The sequence below is a fragment of the Bos grunniens genome, chromosome 7 (genome assembly GCF_055505025.1).
Source record: "Bos grunniens cultivar Pamir isolate PY7600 chromosome 7, Bosgru_T2T1.0, whole genome shotgun sequence".
In the NCBI taxonomy this organism is placed as follows: domain Eukaryota; kingdom Metazoa; phylum Chordata; class Mammalia; order Artiodactyla; family Bovidae; genus Bos; species Bos grunniens.
In genome coordinates this window covers 62,985,965-63,005,993 of record NC_141171.1, presented here as the reverse complement: position 1 = coordinate 63,005,993, position 20,029 = coordinate 62,985,965, and the positions used below count along the sequence as shown (strand labels likewise).

Genomic DNA, 20,029 nt, shown 5'->3' with positions numbered 1-20,029 from the left:
CCATACTTCCAGCCCAGGGCTCGGTCTCACCAACCATACAATGAGCTGGTCGTGTACCCTGGGTCTGTGGTAATATGGTCACAGTCCAATGTCAGAAACTTTCCAGGCTGTGTCTGTTCTCTAAGAGCAGCAGGAGTGCAGAGCAGCTCTATAACCAGCTGGAGTCCCTAGGCCTGACTGTCTGCCTCCCAGGGCTCAGCTTTATTCACCAGAGCTGAGAGTAGGCAGGCAGCCAGCAAAGCAATAGGGGTCTCCATCCATTCCTGACGGGGCTAGCGCTGAGGCTAGCTGACCTTCATTCAACCTTTGGAGTGATTCTGAATCTGTGCAAAAAGACGAAAGTAGAAGTTGGGACAGGAAAGTAGGAAGGAGAAAGGGAAGGAGGACTGCTGGTCTACAGCAGCACCTCCAGCACTCCATAAGACAAAAATGTGGACCTAGGACCTCAACGGGACCACACATGCTTACGTGGGCACATCAGTGTGTGCTCTGCAGCATCTATATGTCATTGGAGGATGTGCACGCATGTGTATATTGTGGGGCCATATGTTTGTGCAAATGCACACATAGGCCTGTGTACCTGTGCACACTAGTTTGAATATATTTAGACAGGTAGTGTTAGTCCCTCAGTCGTGTCTCTTTTCGACACCATGGACTGTAGCCTGCCAGGCTCCTCTGTTGATAGAATTCTCCAGGTAAGAATACTGGAGTGGGTTGCCATTTCTTTCTCCAGGGGATCTTCCTGACCCAGGGATCGAACCCAGGTCTCCTGCATTACAGGTAGATTCTTTACTGTCTGAGCCACCAAGAAAGCCCATATAGACAGGTAACCTCAGAGAGAAAAGTGTCTGATCACGTATGGATATGAACATAAGTAGGTATACTTCTATGGTTATAATCACACATGTGAACATGTGTAATGGGGATGTGCATGTATCTGCATGTACATTTAAGAATATGTGAACATGGTTAAGAGTTAAAACACATGAAGGGTATTATTTTCAGTTATGTAACTGTGTGTGGATATTTGTGAATATTGATGCATGCATTTAAGTATGTATCAGCATTTGAGCCATCCCTCAAATATGAATTCTGTGTGCATGCATGTGAGAATGTATGTCCATACAAAAAGATATGAATACATGAAAGAATATTTAAATGTGTATCAGCATGTGGGTATGACTATACAGTGTGCAGGTGTACATGTGAGTGTGCACACATGGGGACACACAGACAGCTGGAATTTATGTGGAACTCAATGTCAACAGATGTGAGAGAGAGACAGAATGTGCGAGTGTGGCTAATGACATCCTTTGGGCACGAATCCCGGCATTTCCACGATAAGTACGTGTGCTCCAGCCTCTCTTGCCAAGGGTTGGGCTAGCCTGGCATAGAGACAGGCACACTGTGGCCAGGACCCCTGGTGATGGGTGACAATCGAGCCAACTAGAGCCCACGTCCCTGGCCTTATTTGTAGATATTAGGGGAGAATTGGACAGAGCCCTGAACCAGGAAACAAGAGACAAGTGTTTGAGCTCTAGCTCTGCCACTGTCTAATACCACTGAGACTCACTTCTCCCTTGGCACCTGGCTCTAGGAATGGAGTGTAGGAATACACAAGAAATGGGTATGAGAGTCCTTTATGAATGCTACAGAAATGTAACAGATTATTAACTACTAAAATAATCAGCCACAGTCACCAATACATAAGCCTAAGTGGTTTTTTCCCCCTTCTGTTCCCTATTTATTCATTGTTTCCACCCCCATTTTTAAGGTCCTATACTGAATGTCGGAGAAGGTAATGGCACCCCACTCCAGTACTCTTGCCTGGAAAATCCCATGGACGGAGGGGCCTGGTGGGCTGCAGTCCATGGGGTCGCTAGGAGTCGGACACGATTGAGTGACTTCACTTTATTTTTTCACTTTCATGCATTGGAGAAGGAAATGGCAACACACTCCAGTGTTCTTGCCTGGAGAATCCCAGGGACGGGGGAGCCTGGTGGACTGCCATCTATGGGGTCGGACACGACTGAAGCAATTTAGCAGCCGCAGCAGCATACTGAATGTACTGAAGGCAGCATTACATAGGCTCAAGGGATATAGATCAGCTTTACTCACATTACGCTAGGCTTTCCTGTACCAACAACCACCACCCAAACCCTAGAGTCTTAAAATCACAAAGACTGATATATCCCTCTTCTAAAGTCTGCCACAGATCTGGGGGACCCTCCAGGACTACTGTCCTCCATGTCATGGCTGAGCCTTGCATTTCCACATTGACACATGGTTGCACACTTGCTGTGCAAAGAAGGCATTAAACAGTAGCACACTGGCAAGTTAATGCTTTCCACCCAGCAGTGACATCTACCACCTCTGCTCACGTTTCACTAACCGAGGAAAGCCTCGTGGCCCTATCTGAAAACGACTGTAATCCTCCCATAAGGAAAGAGACACCAGACATTTGTGACTAGTAGGGCCCTTCTTTTAAGGAGTCTCCTAGAGAAAGGAAACCAGAGACAAGACCACAGTGTGATGGGTGAGATTACAGAGGTGTGCACAGGACACTGCCAGAACACAGAGAATGGCCGCACCAGCAGCAAAGTTAGGGCATGTTCACTGAACAGGCACGACGTGCCAGATGCTGTGAAATGCTGTGTTGTGGCTTTGAGTAGCTTTTTTTTTGGAGTAGAAGTCTGATCATGGTTCTCTCCATGTTAAAACCTTCCAGGAGAGAATGGCTTAGTGGAATAACCCAAACAGAAGGGGTTTAAAAACCAGTGTGTGTGTTCAACGGTGTTAAAAGAGGAGCCATGTCAACTAAGAAAAGAGAACTGTATTCAGTGGATTTGGCAATGGGATGTGAGAGGAGGGAAGCATGTATGAAGGTGGGGAATGTAATTCAGGGACATGAAGAAAGCAAAAGACAAAAATATGAGAAGACACTGGGAAGATAATTCTTTCACAAAGCTTGCTGTGGAAAAAGATGAGGTGGTGGTGGTCATTTATTGAGCATTTTTCTAAAAATCAGGCATTGGTAGTTAGCAAATTATGGAGATTATTTCATATAACCTAATAATTCCATTTTATAGATGAGGAAACTGAAGCTCAGAGAGGCTTAATTCACCCAAGCTTTTCCAGCCAAGAAACATCCTCACTAGTTATCGGATAAGAGGAGAGGCTACTGTGCCAAAGGGAGGCAGGGTCATGGAAATACAACCTTGTCCTGGTCTTCTGCACTCAGATTTGGATAACAAGTAGGATTTGTGCAATTCTACAGAACGGGTATCTCAAAAGGCCTTGGCCACCCATCCTTGTGGATATTTGGAAATGAGAGTTCAAGATGTATGAAAACAGCTTCCATGTAAGGAGATTAAATGTCCTTATGTCTAACCATAAAAGTTAACACATTGTTTAGGAAGCAGTCACTTCTCAATGCCAGCCTACTTCTGGGATCGATTGACTAAATTGAATCAACTGATTGAATTGAACTGGGATCAGTTGACTGAATGAATTGATTTTGAATCATACAAGATAAAACTTAGGTCCATCCACTTCTTTCCAACTCTGCTGCTGTCAGGTCTAGCTCAACCTGGCACCATCTCTCTCCTGCTTGACTAAAACGGCCTCTTAACTGGCCTCCCTGCCTCCTTTCCTCCCATCCTCACCACTTCCCATAGCGCCAAGAGGAAGCCTTTTAAACCCTAAATCAGATCACAGCACTCTGCTTCAAATTCTATGACAGTTTCTTAATCCTTTTACTACGTTCTGCTCCTTCTGTCCAGAAAAATATTTGCATGAATGACTCTCATTCTTTCAGGTCTCAGCTATCTTTTCAGAGGTCCTTCCCAACTCCCTATCTAAAAATGTCCCCCATTCCAGTCACTGTCGCTTCATGTTCTATTATCTTCAGTTATATCTAAAAAGTAATGGTTTGCTTGTTAGTTTGTGATTTTGTTTGCTTTCTTATTGAGAGTGGGGACCCTGTCTCTCTCAATCATCCCTCTATTTCCAGTACCGAACACGTTGCCTGAACCAGAGGAGCTCAGTCAATATTTGGGGAGAGAATTAACCTTGAAGGTTCTCCAGTTGAACCCCCATCTGTTCTCAGAATCTCTGCCACAAACATTGTGGTTTTGGCTTGCACACGCCCGGCGATGGGAACCCCTGCACCTCCCAAGGCAGCCCGTTTCATCTTGGGACACCTCTTACATCTCCGTTTGCCCAGGGCTTTCATTCTGATGCTGGGGCCACAGAGAACCAACCTATGCACCTGACAGCCCTTCCAAAAACTGTGGTCAGTCCCCTCACTCCCTCCCCACACCTGGCTCCCTCGGTCATTCTCCCTGGTTCTGTCTCTTTGCCTCCGGGGTGCTCTCCCAGTACAGCCAGCATGTCAATGTCCATCTTGAGCCAAAAGGCCAAGAAGTGAACCCAGGCCCCGAGGAGTGCTCAGAGTGGAGTGCACTGGGACCAAGCCCTCCACACTCTGGGTTAGTGGGCCTCAAAGCATTGTTTTTAACAGCAGCTACATACCACAGTTCATTTTTAAGCTGAATCTTTTTTCCCCACATCTTTTTATTTTTTGAAGTATATAATTGTTTACAGTGTTGTGTTAGTTTCTTCTGTATACCATGCACACATGTATTCCCTCCCTCTTGAGTCTCCCTCTCACCCCCCACCCATTCCACCCCTGCAGGCCATCACGAAACACTGGGCTGAGCTACACAGCAGCCTCCCATTAGGTCTCTGTTTCACACATGGTAGTGTATATATGTCAATACTACTCTCTCAATTTGTCCCACCCTCTCCTTTCCCTGCCATGTTTGCAAGTCCGTTCTGTAGTCTGAGTCTCTGTTCCTGCCCTGCAAATAGCTTCATCAGTACTATTTTTCTAGATTCCACATATATGTGTTAATATACAATATTAGTTTTTCTCTTTCTGACTTACTTCACTCTGTGTGACAGACTCTAGGTTCATCCAGATCGCTACAAATGACCAAATTCCATTCCTTTCTATGGCTGAGTAGTAGTCCATTGTATATATGTATCACATCTTTATCTATTCATCTGTCGATGGACATTTAGGTTCCTTCCATGTTCTGCCTACTGTAAATAGTGCTGCAATGAACATTGAAGAGAACCATATGGTGCAGTGGTAAAGAATCCACCTGCAATGCAGGAGACCTGGCTTCTACCCTGGGTCAGAAAGATCCCCTGGAGGAGGAAATGGCAACTTACTCCAATATTCTTGCCTGGAGAATCCCATGGACAGAGGAGCCTGTGGGCCACAGTTCATGGGGTCACAAAGAGTCAGACATGATTGAGCAAAGTTGCCTCTCTTATGTCTCCTGCATTGGCAGGAAGCCCACCTATAGACCTACCTCATTCTTAATGCTCTACCCACCCTTAAATTTAGAAACATTACAATGGTTTATTATTATTACATTCAACACATTACAAAATGATTTTAATCAATATGTCCAGACTCGCGGCCTACCTATAAAATTCCACGGTCTGGACATAACATCTTTCCATGGTATTTAACCACTCCTCTCTGAGCTTATGAAGCTTTCACTACTACAAACAAGTGTCAACGTGAATAGTCTTGGATGACTCTTTGCATGTTTCCTTAGGATATATCACTGAGGTGGAATTACTTTATCAAGGGACCTGCACTATTGTGACAAATATTATTGCCCAAATCACTTCCAAACAAGCTTCAATAATTGACTGTCCCCACAACAGTGTTTTTATCCTTGCCAACTCAAGATATTACCAAGCTTTTAAATTTTACAAAATGAGATTTAATGGTATTTCGTTGTCATTTTTAATTTTCACTCTAGATTCTTAGTGAATTTGAGTATCTTTGCCTTTTTGTTTGCCTGTTTTTACATACTGGGCTTCCCAGTTGGCTCAGTGGAAAAGAATCCACCTGCCAATGCAGAAGACATAGGAGACACAGGTTCAATCCCTGGGTTGGGAAGATCAGTCCCTGGAGAAGTGAATGGCAACCACTCCAGTATTCTTGCCTGAAGAATCCCATGGACAGAGGAGCCTAGTGGGCTACAGTCCATGGGGTCACAAAGAGTTGGACATGACTGAGCAACTGAGCACGTACGCACAATTTGAATAATATCATAAGTTCCCTCTTTTATATGTACCTCCATAACCCATTTGGAGTTTAGTTTGCTGTAAAGTAGTTGATGATGGTTTAACTCTATTTTTCTCTGATTAGATAATTTTCCAGCATTATTCTTAGTAGCCATTATTTCTCCACTGATTAGACATGCTGTCTTTAAATGCCATTTCCTCCTCCAGGGGATCTTCCTGACCCAGGGATCAAACCCTCACCTCCTGTGTCTCCTGCACTGCAGGTGGATTCTTTACCCACAGAGCCAACTGGGAAGCCTATATATATGGTGGGCTACGAAACAGCTGTGTGTATAAATAGTCTCAGTTTATTGTCCCCTTGCTCTGTTTTCTATGTCCAGGAGAAAAAAATCCTCTGTTGTTCCTCCTTTATAAGGTTTTATTGTCATTTCTAGTCTATTTTCTTTTTCATATGAACTGTAGAATCAGTTTGTTGATCCTATGAAAATTGCCTGAGTTTAATTGGGATTGCAATGAATGCATAGATTCATTTGCAGACAGCTGACGTCTTAACAATACTGTATGAATGTGGTATGTCTCTCCATTTATAGAGATATTCCGTTATGCCTCTCAGTAAGGTTTTAGAATAATTTTTTCACATATATATATATGTATAACTTCTATATATATACACACAAGTCACACATTTCTTGTCAGGTTAGTTCTGAATATTGTGTGACGTTGGTTAGCACTGTGTATAAGATCCTTGTTTGTTGCTTTTTCCATCACACTTTCAGCCTGTCTACACAGCTAAGGCTAGGTCGCTTACACTCTGGAGTCGAGGAAATCCAAGAAAAAGTCTAGTAAATGTCATCCAGTTAGACATAGCTCAACACTCCACAAAACCTTGGTAAACTGATGACTGAGAGGAAGCCAAGAAGAGAGGCCTCACATTTGCTTTTAGAGTCTGTTCGAGGCAGAAAACAGATCATAGCTAGCCTTGGCACGGTCTGCTGGATGGCCCTCTCCAGGACTCCACCAAGGGAGGCATCACAGTCTTGAATTTATGGCAGCACAGGGTTGGCACTCCATCAGGTCAGATTCAGGAGGGCTGACTAACGACAACCAAACCCATGAAAAACTGAAGTGGGTAAAGAAGACCACCAAGTCATTTTAATTCATAATGGGACTTCCCATTCCAATAATAGCATGCACGTGTCCTCCATGAAAGCACCCCTCTCCCAGTACCAAGAAAGCACATGAAAAGTATGCTTTTGACATACCAAACTGGAGGAAAAGAAGGTTTTGAGGAAATTTCATGTGGTCCAGAGACAGGTCTAAGATGCCATCCTTGTCTCACCGCATAGAAACCCTCTTTTCAGGGACTTCCCTGGTGGTCCAGTGGTTAAGAACCTGCCTTTCAATGCAGGGGACATGGGTTTGATCCCTGGTCAGGGAACTGAGATCCCACATGCCTTGGGGCAACCAAGCCTGCACACCACAACTACCGAGTCCGCATGCCTCAGCTAGAGAGAAGCCCGTGCACGGTAACAAAGGAGTCCGCATTCCGCAACTAACACCTGACACAGCCAAACAAATAAAAAAAGATTTCTTAAAAAAAAAAAACTTTTTAGTGATGAAAAAATTGGTGCTCCCCCAAGCAGGGTGACCCCGCCCTCCAGATGCTAATTTACCAATCACCAAATCCCTGATCCTCAAACTGCCCCTTCTTGTACCACTGAATGAATGTCTTCAATATGTTTATATAATAATTCTCTAAACAAGACATGATACAATAAGTTAGGGTTCCACTGATTAAATTACAAGCAGAGGCCTGTTATAAATCACTGCGATTACACATGGGTCATTGTGATGGTGCTGAGCCTTGCCGAAGTTCTCTGCTGCATGTTCATCTCTGCTGTTAGTTTAACTCTCAGAGGTCAACCTTATTTCCTATATTTCCAAGTTTTCTAGTGGCTCAGCTCACTTTTATGCCCTGTACTGCCAATATTGGGCTTCCCTGGTGGCTCAGTGGTAAAGACTCTCCCTGTCAATGCAGGAGACGCAGGTTCGATCTCTGGGTCAGGAAGATTCCTTGGAAAAGGAAATGGCAACCCACTACAGTATTCTTGCCTAGGAAATGCCATGGACAAAGGAGCCTGGTGTGCTGGCGTCCATGGGATCACAAAGAGTCGGACACAACTTAGCGACTAAACAACAACTGCAATATTGTCCTCTTTCCTCTTTTCAAGTGAATAGTCACCCTTCAATCTACATCCTTTGGTAACCAGTTACGAATCCACCTCAGCTTGTATTATAATCCAAAGTTCTCCACCTGATACTGACCATGAGGACATGTCTGAGCCAACCTGTCACAGGGGCTCAGTGAGGTCCCAGTACACTATGTCCACTATATTTCTTTCACCTCCCTATCTAGGAACTTGGTTTTCAAAAAAAAGAAAAGAAAATAGAGAGGCAGCATGTAATTGTCAAGAGAATATGAAATTGGGAGCCAGACATTCCTGGATTCATATTCCTGCTCTAGCACCTACAAGCTATGGGACTCTAGGCAAGTCACTTAACCTCTGTTTAACCTCTCTGAATTTCAGTTTCCTCCCCTGTGAAATGAGTATAATAATATACAGTGTTCTAGGTTGATAAAAAGTGTAGAAACACAATGCATATAAAGTTCTAGGAAATGTTAGACACCCAATAAAAGTAGCTGCTATTAGCATTTTTATGTAATTATTAAACTCATGCTGGGCTTTAGTGATCCCCTAAAGACAGACAAAGAGGCTCTGCTCCACTGGTCCAAACCACCTACAGCTCCTCACAACAAATGCAGTCCTGATTGTGTGTTATCCAAATGAGAATTCTCCAGGCGGGGTAGTGACTTAGAAGAGGGAGGAGTAGGCACCTGGAGCCCAAGGGGCAATGTCAGGCGTAGGGACTCCGCCAGCTCTGAACCTGAGTGTAGAGCAGACAAAGGGTCAAGTCCAAGGGGCAAGCCAGGAACAAGGCAGGAGTGCTCGCCCGCTGGACCTGGGGCAGAAGCGTTTAGACCTTTGCCCTTTTTCAATACTTTCTGCTAGCTGCAGGTCTCTACAAACCCACAGGTACATAACAACAGCCAGAGGCAGTTGCTGATGGCACCGAGGTATCACAGAACTGTGGCTCAGTACAAAACTGGGAGATCCTGGGTGGTATAGTCTATATGCTCAGGCTCTGGCATTAACATCCTGGGTTCAAATTTCAGCTTTGCCACTTACTAGCTGTGTGATGTCAGGAAAAGCACTTTAACCTCTATGTGCCTTCATTTGTCATTTGGTCACTCAGTCGTGTCTGACTCTTTTGTGACCCCAAGGACTGTAGCCTGCCAGGCTCCTTAGTCCATGAGATTTCCCAGGCAAGAATACTGGAGTGGGTTGCCATTTTCTTCTCCAGGGAATCTTTCCAACCAGAGATCGAACTCACATCTCCTGCATTGGCAGGCAGATTCTTTACCACTGAGCTACCAGAGAAGCCTGTCACTAACTTTAGACAAAGCGTTAAGAATTCTCAGGCTCAATTTATCCATAAAACAGTGTCCCTGTGAGAAGCTGGGGAGAGGGTTCATTCAAGCACTTAGCACTGTGCCTAGCACTCAGTCGGGACTCAGTAAACTCTGCATGTGCTGGTGAGTCAGCTCCACACTCTCGCAGGACTGTGAAGAGACTGGGGCTGACTTTCCTCACATTTGGGGGCAACATCTACGACTTCAGTTCCACAACGCATCTCGAAGGTCTGGAAAGCTTGAAAAGCAGCAGCAGCTCATGAATGAGGCCTGGACCCTTTTTCTCTCAATGCCCCTGTTCCCCAGCTCTTAGCAGACAGGTCCAGCTCTCAGGCATCTTATCCCAAACCCAGTCAGAGCTGTCTCAGTTTCTCTAAGAGATCAGAGCCTACCTGATGGCAGATTCACCTTAGTTCTCCTCCTCCTGCCCTCAAAGTTCTACAAGTGATTAGGAAAAGCAATAGAGTAGGGCAAGATTTCTGTATAAAAGTACCACACTGGATTGCTGTGTGGCCTAGGAAAAGTCTCCTTTCCCTCTCTGGACAATCTGTAAAATGACGGAGCTGAGACAGAAGTCTACATGTAATATTTGAGGAAGAAGATGACAGTGATGACAGAGAGCAATGATTCCTGTGTCCCACTCCCGATCCCTACTACCTTAGTTTAGCTCCTCCTCCTCTTTCACTGCACTGTCACACTGGCCTCAAAGCAGGTCTCCCTGGACCTGTTTTCTCTCACTTCAACACTTCACGGTCACACCTGCCACACTGATCTTTCTGAAGTCATACTGTGCTATTGCTCCGCTGCTTAAAACCTCAGTAGTACCCAACCGGCTACAAAATAAGATCCAAATACTTTGGTTTGGTAGTTAAGGATACCCACAGTCTCAAATCAATCCTTTCTACAGCCTCAACACAGCAGAGTGATTGAGAGAATGTGCTTTATATAATCAGACAAACCAGATTTCAACCTCACTATTTGCTATGTGTTTTTTGGACGAAATACTTAATTTTCCTGAGCCTTCATCTATAAAATTAAGGTGAAAATACCTATAGTCATAGGAATGTTTTAAAGATAAAATGAGGTGCAATTTATGGCATGCTTAGCAAAATGCCTAGTACATAGTAGGTCCTCAATAAGGGAGACGTTTTATTACTTATGCAGCTGATGGTTGAGCTAAACTGAACTGTGTGAATGCCCCTGCCTACAACCTTGCTTATGCTATTCCTTCCACATGAAATTCCTCTGACGCTCCAACTCTACAAACCATATCCTATATACACCAAGACTGCAGCCCTCAGTCCCTCACATCCAGTCATGCTTTATGTCTGTATTCCTCAGCCCTGTCCTTCTTCCTCACACATTACTGGCTTCCTTTCCAGCAGAAATTAAGTATTGCTCTTATTTCAGAACAATATCAGATCTAAAGATGCTAACTTCAGGAGGATGAAACAACCTGATAGGGGCCATTTCAAATGCTACCTTCTCCCCAAAATCACTTCCAGATTCACCTGGAAGTAATCTTAACAACCTAAAAGCAGTATCTAACAGCTGCTTAGCTAATAGCAGCAATATCTAATAGAACCTTTTCTGACCATTATCACATTCACTTTTGTACATTAGGTTTGTGTCCATTCCTTTCCTGGATGGCTAGGTAATCTGAGCTCCATGAGGGTAGAAGCCTGAGCCTCCACGCTCATTGTTTTCCTACTGGGCCTCATAAGTGTTTACTGAGTTGCATCTCATTTAGAGAAGAGACGTTCCTTTGAGAGCAGGAAGACATAAGAATCTGGTTCTTCATTCTCTTGGGTAATGTCTCTGGGTTCTGACTGCAGTGGGCGCATACCTTGCCCTCCATGTCCCCTTCCCACCAACACTCTCACCAGGCTTTTAGCGCTTTCCCACTAAAGTACCTCATGCTTCCCATTTCACCACAATTTACAATTTTAGAGGAGGTTACTGGGAGAGGTTAGAGTGGGAAATCAGACATAACAGGAGTGGGGAGAGGGGTGGCACACAGGAAGCCTTCAATAAATGTTTGTTGAATGAAAGAACAGATGAATGAATGCTCTACCTCGGTCTCACAAGCATGCAAGCTGCCCAGTTTCCAGAAATCAGGCCATCAGGGACTCTCAGAGGTGAGACTGGAGGGTGGATACTAGAGCCTGCTGAGCCAGAGCTCTGGCAGTCCTGCCCCCTCGGACTTAGAAGATGGGCCACCTTGAGGGTCTGAGGACTAGAAGCCAACTGCAGGAGGTAGGACCTGAGATTCTCGGGTGGAGAACCCCAATGCTGCTCCTCCTGCCCATGAACTTGAACATGGATGCCCAGCGTGTTGAATACCAACCAACGTTGAGTGTACGGCCAAGTAAGCGAGACAGCATTTAGCTCTCAGTCGATTACAGCAATTATATTGATTCCTTCTGAATGGCATTTCCCACTGCTGTTTACCAACCAGGGACAATAAAATCAATCGAAGCAGAGGGGAGGAGCCAGGCCACTGGGAGGAGGAGACAAGTTGCCTGTGGGTGTCAGACACAGTCTCCACATCTCTTACCCTCACTACTTATGAAGCATTTCATAATAAAACCCTACAGTTTTTATTTTGTTTTTCTTCTTTTAGGTAATGTATGTTTCTATTTTTTATAATCAACATGCATTACTTCTGTAATAAGAAAACTAAAGTATTTTTAAATATCAGTAATAAAATGCAACTATAATAATGTCCTTCCCTACTTGGAATTCTCTGAAGACTCCACTCACTGAGTGCCTCATCCCACTCCTGCCCTGATTCATTCACTCGCTGTTCTTTCCAAGGCATGTGCTCTTGCTTTGCTTCCAGGCCATCACAGGGGCAGTTCCAACTGCCCTAAATGCTTTTCCTTTTCGACTCTGCCATACTTGGTTTCACATTAAATATTGCATCTTCCTGGCACCTTCCCTGACCTCCACATCCAAATCCAGATGGAGATCCTGAATTCTGTATCTCCCAGTGACCTGTTTTAAGCCTCAGCAGAGCCCTGTCTCTGTGTGGTGTAAGCACCATACAGTAGGCTCTGGGACACCATAAACATGTCTTTCTTGTTCTCAGTGGATTTTCCAGTTCCTAGAACAGTGCCTGGCACTTAGACACTCAGCTAAATGTCACTGGAAAAAATAAAAGTAATAATCATTACCTATGAGATTTGGAAGGATCTCCCCCGGTGGCTCCTAGATGGGTAAAGAATCAGAGGGTAAAGAATCTGCCTACAATGCAGGAGACCTGGGTTCGTTCCTTGGGTCAGGAAATCCCCTGGAGGAGGAAATGGCAACCCAGTCCTGTATTCTTGCCTGAAGATTTCCATAGACAGAGGAGCCTGGTGGGCTACAGTCCATGGGGTCACACGACTGAGTGACCTTCATTCACTCACTCACTTAGAGACCATCTAGCCTAACTTTTTTTATGAGTGGCTGCATCACCCAGCTTGAGAAACCTTAGTTTCTCAACCAGGGATTGAACCCAGGCCACAGTAGTGAGAGTGTAGAATCTAAACCGCTGGACTTCCAGGAAATCCCCTCCTAACTCCTTCTTTTAACAGTGGGGCCCAGAGAAGTAAATCCAGATTCTAATCCCAGGTCTTCTGTGAACTGTTGTGTGACCTTAGACAAGAGTCTCAGTCTCCCCAGCCATAAAACGGGGAAAGCTCTCTGTACTCCAACTTTTCCTGGCTATGTTCCTCCTCTTCCCCTGCCAGGTACCCAGACTGGGTAGGTAGGCAGGAGGGTACAAGAGAACTACAAGGTCAGGTCCATTGCCTCTAATTGTTTCCCATCAAGTTAAGGAGATAAGACATGGGGAGGAAGTGCTAAATTAAACATTTCTGGTGATTTGGTTTTACCAGATCAGAAAAGGAAGCAATCAGGAAAGCCTGTGGGCATTAAGGCCCCTACCAGAGATACGGCTTAGGCTGAGCAGGCTGTAGGGATGAGAGAAAACAGTCCCCACAAACAACTGGCCATCCACTGCCAGGGGACATAATCAACAAGTTCTCACTAGGAGGTTGGGCTGATGTGGATTCAGACTCCAGCTCTGCCACTTACTGGGCTTCCCTGGTGACTCAGACAGTAAAAAAAAAAAATCTGCCTGCAGTGCAGGAAATGTGGGTTTGATCCCTAGGTTGGGAAGATCTCCTGGAGAAGGGCATGGCTATCCACTCCAGTATTCTTGCCTGGAGAATCCCATGGACATTGGAGCCTGGAGTGCTACAGTCCATGGGGTTGCAAAGAGTCGGACACGACTGAGCAACTGACACTTTCACTTTCACACTTTCTGCTGCTTGCTAGCTCTGGGCCTTGGACAAGCCTCTCAACCTTTCCAACCCTCGGTTTCCTTAAGGTCACTGTGAGAATACGAACGTCTAGCTTGCAGGGGTTTTGTAAGGATTAAATGTATGTGACGGTATCTAGAAGAGTGCCTGGTGCCTAACAGGCCATTTTAGATGCCACTTTATTTTCCTCCTTCCAGACACATGAACCATTTGACATGTCACTGGCAAGAACATCAGAAGTGCAGCTGGGGTTTGGGGACTTGAAGGCTTTTTCTGTCCAACCATTCATAGTCTGTTTACTCTGACATGAATTGCCCAGTGCCTCATCTCTCTCTCTCTCTCTGTCACACACACACACACACACACACACACACACACACTTCATGTAAAATCCACAGGACAAAAAGAGGCCATTTCTAATCCCTGATCAGATGGAACCAGATTGGGAGCTATCCATTACCATCAGTAGGAAAAACAAAGCATCAACTTCCAGTCTGGTCTGAAGTTTTCCCTCCACCCTGGGACTTATAAGATATGAAGTTATGAGACCAAATGCCATTTTCTATGGGCCTGGAGGGAGAGGCTTCAATTAAATTATAGAACAATCCTATAAAATACCTTGGAACATTTTATGAAGCTGTTGATATTTCTATAGGAGAACAGAATGAGGCATGAGCTGAGGGGGAAAGTGGCGGGGTGAAGGTGAGGGCGGGGAGAAGGGCTGTTTGTTTCAGTTCGTTCGTGCTGATGACAGACCAAGAGTGATTAGGATTTAGAGGCAGCCCCCCAAAAGAAAGCAGAGCACAACCTCCCTTATCCTGCCAGAGAAAAAGCAATAGCAGGTGCTTACAAGTAGAGATTATTACTTGAAGGAGAACATTTAATGTTGGACTTGAACTGAGGTTATAATATTCTAGGGAACTATAATCCCTCTTGGGAATCCAACAGAGAGAGCTAGACCCTTCTTCATAGGACAACACAAATACACCCCAATTTCTACTTGCGGTGAAATATTCATGGGCTGCAAGTTAACAATGTTTCTCTAACAAAATTTAAAACTTTCCTTAACGGAAATATTTCTTAACTTCATCACCCAATTTCCCACCATGGAGACCTACCCATGCCATGAATTGCTTCTCAGGATGTGAATACAAACTAAATGGATTCTTTAAGTTCCTCTAGGATCCAACAAACAAATCCTCAGCTAGTAGTCAAGGCACCCAGGCTCCAAAATGGGCTCTGCTTTGCCTTTTCAGAGAGACACTGGCCAGTCTCAATTATTTTTTGATTTCAGTTTCCCCATCTGGAGAAAAATAAAAATGGAGAAGCGGATAGTTTTTGGCTAGGACAGCAGTTTCTAACCTACATTCTGTAGAAGACAAGTAGCCTGCACAAAATAAGAGTTCTATGGCCAAAATGAACCAGGGGAATACTGAATAGTCTAGTCCCTTCTTGGAGATACACACAACTCCTTAGTATATTAAGGTCTCTGAGAAGTCCTGCAATAAAGAAATCTGATATATTTGGTTTAATCAAACATTTCCCTACTTGGTTTGATCGTAATCTTTTTTCAGTGGAGTAACTACACTACAATCCCATCAGAGAGCATTTTACTTGGCACTGGGTTTAAAACTCAGTAAGGTGTGTCATCTATTAATCCTCCCCAAACAAACAAGAGGTAATAGGAGGCAGGTACTAAAACAGAGTGGTATGAATTCTAAGACCAGCAGAACACTATAAAATCCCTCCACCCAACCTTCCTTCACTTCTTGGGAACTGGGCGAAATAGTGTGACTGCTCAGGCATTAGCTTTTAGTCTTTCTGTTCTTTCAATCTGTCTAGAATAGTGACTCTCAAAGCTTAGTGGTCAAGAGAATTACTGCACTGATGGGGTTAATAATCAAAGGGGGACTTTATCTGTGATGGATTATTTCTCTTATCTAATAAAAACTGATGCAAACATGACAAAATGTTAACAGGATGAAAACAGGTTAGGGTTACTATGGACCTCCTTTTTTTTTTTCGTTTTTCAAAAGAAAAACATCTAAATATCAGTTCAGAGTTGAATATGCTTAATAGGGCATCCAGAGAATTTTCAGGGATAATTATGACTCCCCTGATTATTGCCTGATGCACAGACTTGACGGCTCACCCCCACATGAGATGCAGCCACACTCTGATAACATCCTCCAGAATGGGCTTTGGGGAACGCTGACCGGAAGCACCCAGGCCCTCCACCACGTGACAGTCCAGGGCCTAACACTGAGTCCACCTCCTTGTCTCCTGGCTGTAGGACTACAGGGTCAACATCTTCCTGCGGCAGCAGTGGAATGACCCCCGGCTGGCCTACAACGAATACCCCGATGACTCGCTGGACTTGGACCCATCCATGTTGGACTCCATCTGGAAACCTGACCTGTTCTTTGCCAATGAGAAGGGGGCCCACTTCCACGAGATCACCACAGACAACAAACTGCTGAGGATCTCCCGGAACGGGAATGTCCTCTACAGCATTAGGTGAGTCCTGTCAGGCTCATCACCCCCTGAATCCTCAGAACACGCCTTCTGGGAGGAGACACCAAGAGGAGGTCCAAGCAAAGGTGAACAGGCCCTGACAACCCAATGCCTTTGCAGAACAGGCAGAGCCTGCTCTGCCGCTTACAATCAGCAAGAAAGAATCAAACACCATGGGAGGTTCTACAAGTCCATGGTTCATTATAACCAGGGAGACTAAGGAAGCAGCCTAGAGAGGGAGGGTTAAAACTAGGCCCCCAAGCTTCCCCAGCATTTCAGTAAAACAAGATGGGAAAAGAGTATTCGAAGTCAATGCCCACCCCAGGAATGTTTGGTTACTCAAGATAAATAAGTTCCAGAGAGCTCCTGTATATCAGTGTGCCTAGTAATACTGGACAGTACACTAAAACATGCATTAAGAGGGTAGATCTCATGTTACCTTTTTTTACATAATTAAAAAAAAATAGCAGGAGCAAAGGCACGAAGTCTGAAAAATCACAGCAACTTCAACATAAATGGCCTGCCGGGTGGACAGTGCTGCTCACAAGTATAAACCAGGGATGCTCCGTCCTGATTATAAAACCTTTCTATCCTCTATTCCTTGCACTGACTTTAAGAACCTGAGACCCTCTTTCCAGGTTGGGAGGTATCCTGCAGACACTAGTTGGGGTCAAACCTTCAGAATTTTCTGCCACACTCTGCACCCCCCATCCCACGTAATTCCCAGTCTCCTGCAAGGCATGGAGGGAAGAACCAATATCCATGTAATATTCTTACTATGCATCATTCCCTGAGAATTTACCCACTAGGCTGGGACTTACCACGTATGATTTCTAATCCTCCCAACAACTCTATGAAGCAGGTTTTGTTATGCCTATTTTACAGATTAGACAAGTGAAGATCTGAAAGTTTAAGCAACTTGCCAGAGTTCCCACAGCTATTTAGTAGCAGAACCTAGATTCTACTATGTTAGTGTGGATCTAATGCCCACTCTGAGCCTAGAACATTCAACAGGCACTCAAATATTGGATGAACATATTTCTATTTCAAAGAGCTTAAAGGGGCACTGGTCCTAAATGGCTCCCTGTCTCCACCAGTTCCTCAGGGGAATATCTTTTGAATTCTATCAGGAGACGAGCTTTAAGTGTCCAGGCCCATAGGAGAAGCCGTACAGGCCCTAATCCCCAAGTGTGACTTGACTCAGACAGGGTAGGAGAGGGACTCAAGGACCTCAGGATAGAAAGGAGGCACTGCGGGAGGGCAGGATGGGAGGAATCAGGGGCCCACACGGCCTTGCTCGCTTGCTGCCCACCCCACCCCATGCACACCCAGACTGGAAGAGTGACAGGCTCAGGACGGCCACCAAGGCCCTGCTGGCTAGGGATTTGCTGCAGCCAGGCTAGTTTCACATCTCCGAGAAGCTAAGCCCCAGTGCAGCATGACAGAAGGACAAATCAGCAGAAAGTGATGTTCCAAGGTCATTCAACTTCAGGAAATTAACCCAGTGTGACAGTTGCCCCACTTTAGAGCTTTTATCTGCAGAAATTCAACAATGTGCCCTTTCCCTTCCCCCTCCTCCTCCCACTCCCTCTTTTCCCTCCTTTCCCTCCCTCGCTTCCGCCTTGTACTTAAAGGGCCCACATCCACAGCCGTGGGTAAAAGCTGGAGGGGGGCGTTCACCCAGGGCTGTGTGCCTCACCATGTGGGGCCAAGGTGCTGGCAGCTAAGCCCCACATGACTACCAGTTAGGGGTCTTTGGACATTGAGGTTGGCTTTTCAGGACAGCAGTGCTAGAAAGCCCGTCAGCAAATACATGAGTTCAAAATCCAGAGGCCAGGAGCAACAGCTTTGAGTCCTGGCTGAGCCATCAGCTTGCTGTGAACTGACATGCGCCCCTCCCTGGCCTCCTCTACACCCTGGTTTTCTCACCTGTCAAATGCGGGAGTTGGCCTGTCAACTGAAGTCTCTTTGGCCTCCACTGGTCTTTCTTCTCCACTCCCTGCAGCAGGGGCCTGGGACTTGGCAGAGCCCTTCAAACTGAAGCCTTGCATCTCAGCTGAGCTGCAGACCTCGGATTGTGCTAAGGGGACTCCCTCTGCTTGAGACTGCAGCCTCTGCCAGGGTTGAACAACCCAAAATCAACAGCTAGCCCAAAAGCTTGGGGCAACCACTGCTTCCCAGCTGAGCCCAACAGGAGCCCGCAGATGGGAATCAGCTGTGTTTGGACACTGAGAAGGCAGGGGGCCTCTTGGAAATCACCTTTGATGAGTGTGTGAAGGGAGGAGCCAAGAACCACCTACACACCTGCTCCAGATGCACCTGGGGATGCCTAAGGCCTGGTCGCGCTCAGTTTAAAAGTCAGGCTCTGTCCGTACCCAAGAGCTCCGCAGAAGAGTAAGGATGCGGGCCTCCAGGCCTCAGGCACTTGCTAAAGGCAGGTTTCTAGAAGCCAGACAGACACCAAAGAAGCCCAGAAGTTCCACAGACTCTGTGTAACTAGAGGCAACCTCCTTTCTCTCTCTCATATGGAAACGTGCATATATTACTTCAATAAACGCTTAGTTCCCTGACCTCCTTGCCCTCTCCTAGATAACTAATTCACTGGTAGTAACTAGCATGGAGGCACAACTTCCCTGGTCTGTGGATCCAGCATCATTCAACTCCTTTCTCTTCCCAGGATCACTCTGACATTGGCCTGCCCCATGGACTTGAAGAATTTCCCCATGGATGTCCAGACGTGCATTATGCAACTGGAAAGCTGTGAGTCCCTTGCATGAGGCCTCTATTTTAAAAAATCAGATCCTCCTTTACCCATGGGACCAGCAGAAATCCCCACACAGCTGCTCCTAACCCCTGGACCCCAGGAGATTACTGTGCTGTGTGCTGTGTTTAGTTGCTCAGTTGTGTCCAGCTGTTTGCAACCCCATGGACTGTAGCCCACCAGGCCCCTCTGCCCATGGAGATTCTCCAGGCAAGAATACTGGAGTCGGTTGCCATACTGTAACAGTCCAAAATACCAGATGAGGGGCTTTGCTCTTGGAAAGTGCATCAGAAATGTAACTTCCCTTACACGGTCTGACTCAGGTCCAGCTCTAGAGCCAGCAGCATTCTCCAAAGAGGCACTATTCCATGTCCTCTGTGAACATGCTCACCAGGAATAGAGAAGTAATAGCTTACATAAGTCAGAGTCCTTAAACTCCCAGAGTTGCCTATTCCAGCAGGGGAGAGAGATGTCTGTCCACACAAATAATTCTAACGCAGAGCAGCAAGTGGTTAGATGTACAAAATGCTGTGGCCTCAAGGCAGAAAGGGCACTTCCTTCTGATTGGGAAGGAGACAGGATACAGAGAAGGCTTTATGGAGGAGATCACAGGTGAACCAAGATTTTAACCAATGGGGTAGCTCACTTACTTGATTGGAAACATAGAAACCAATCTGACGAATTTGAAGACTGGAATTAAGTGGAAGGGCACAGGGGTTCAAACTCCTCACGGATTTGAAGGAGAAGCTAAAGTACAAGAACCAGGGCAGAGCATTTAGGCAACAGGAACTAACAGACCATTCC

General features: G+C 45.6%; 1 protein-coding gene across 4 annotated transcripts in view; it reads left to right on the top strand.

Annotated features, from left to right (window-relative positions):
• The window catches only part of GLRA1 (glycine receptor alpha 1), an 89,759-nt gene that overhangs the window by 51,391 nt on the left and 18,339 nt on the right, over nt 1-20,029 (top strand). For 2 of the 4 annotated variants that reach the window (XM_086412536.1, XM_086412535.1), the window contains 2 exons: nt 16,244-16,467; nt 19,142-19,224. In XM_086412536.1, coding sequence (XP_086268662.1) covers nt 16,244-16,467; nt 19,142-19,224 — 307 coding nt within the window. Of the gene's footprint in view, nt 1-16,243; nt 16,468-18,178; nt 18,957-19,141; nt 19,225-20,029 lie in introns of those variants that run through there. The other 2 variants (XM_086412534.1, XM_086412532.1) reach the window with 2 other exon arrangements.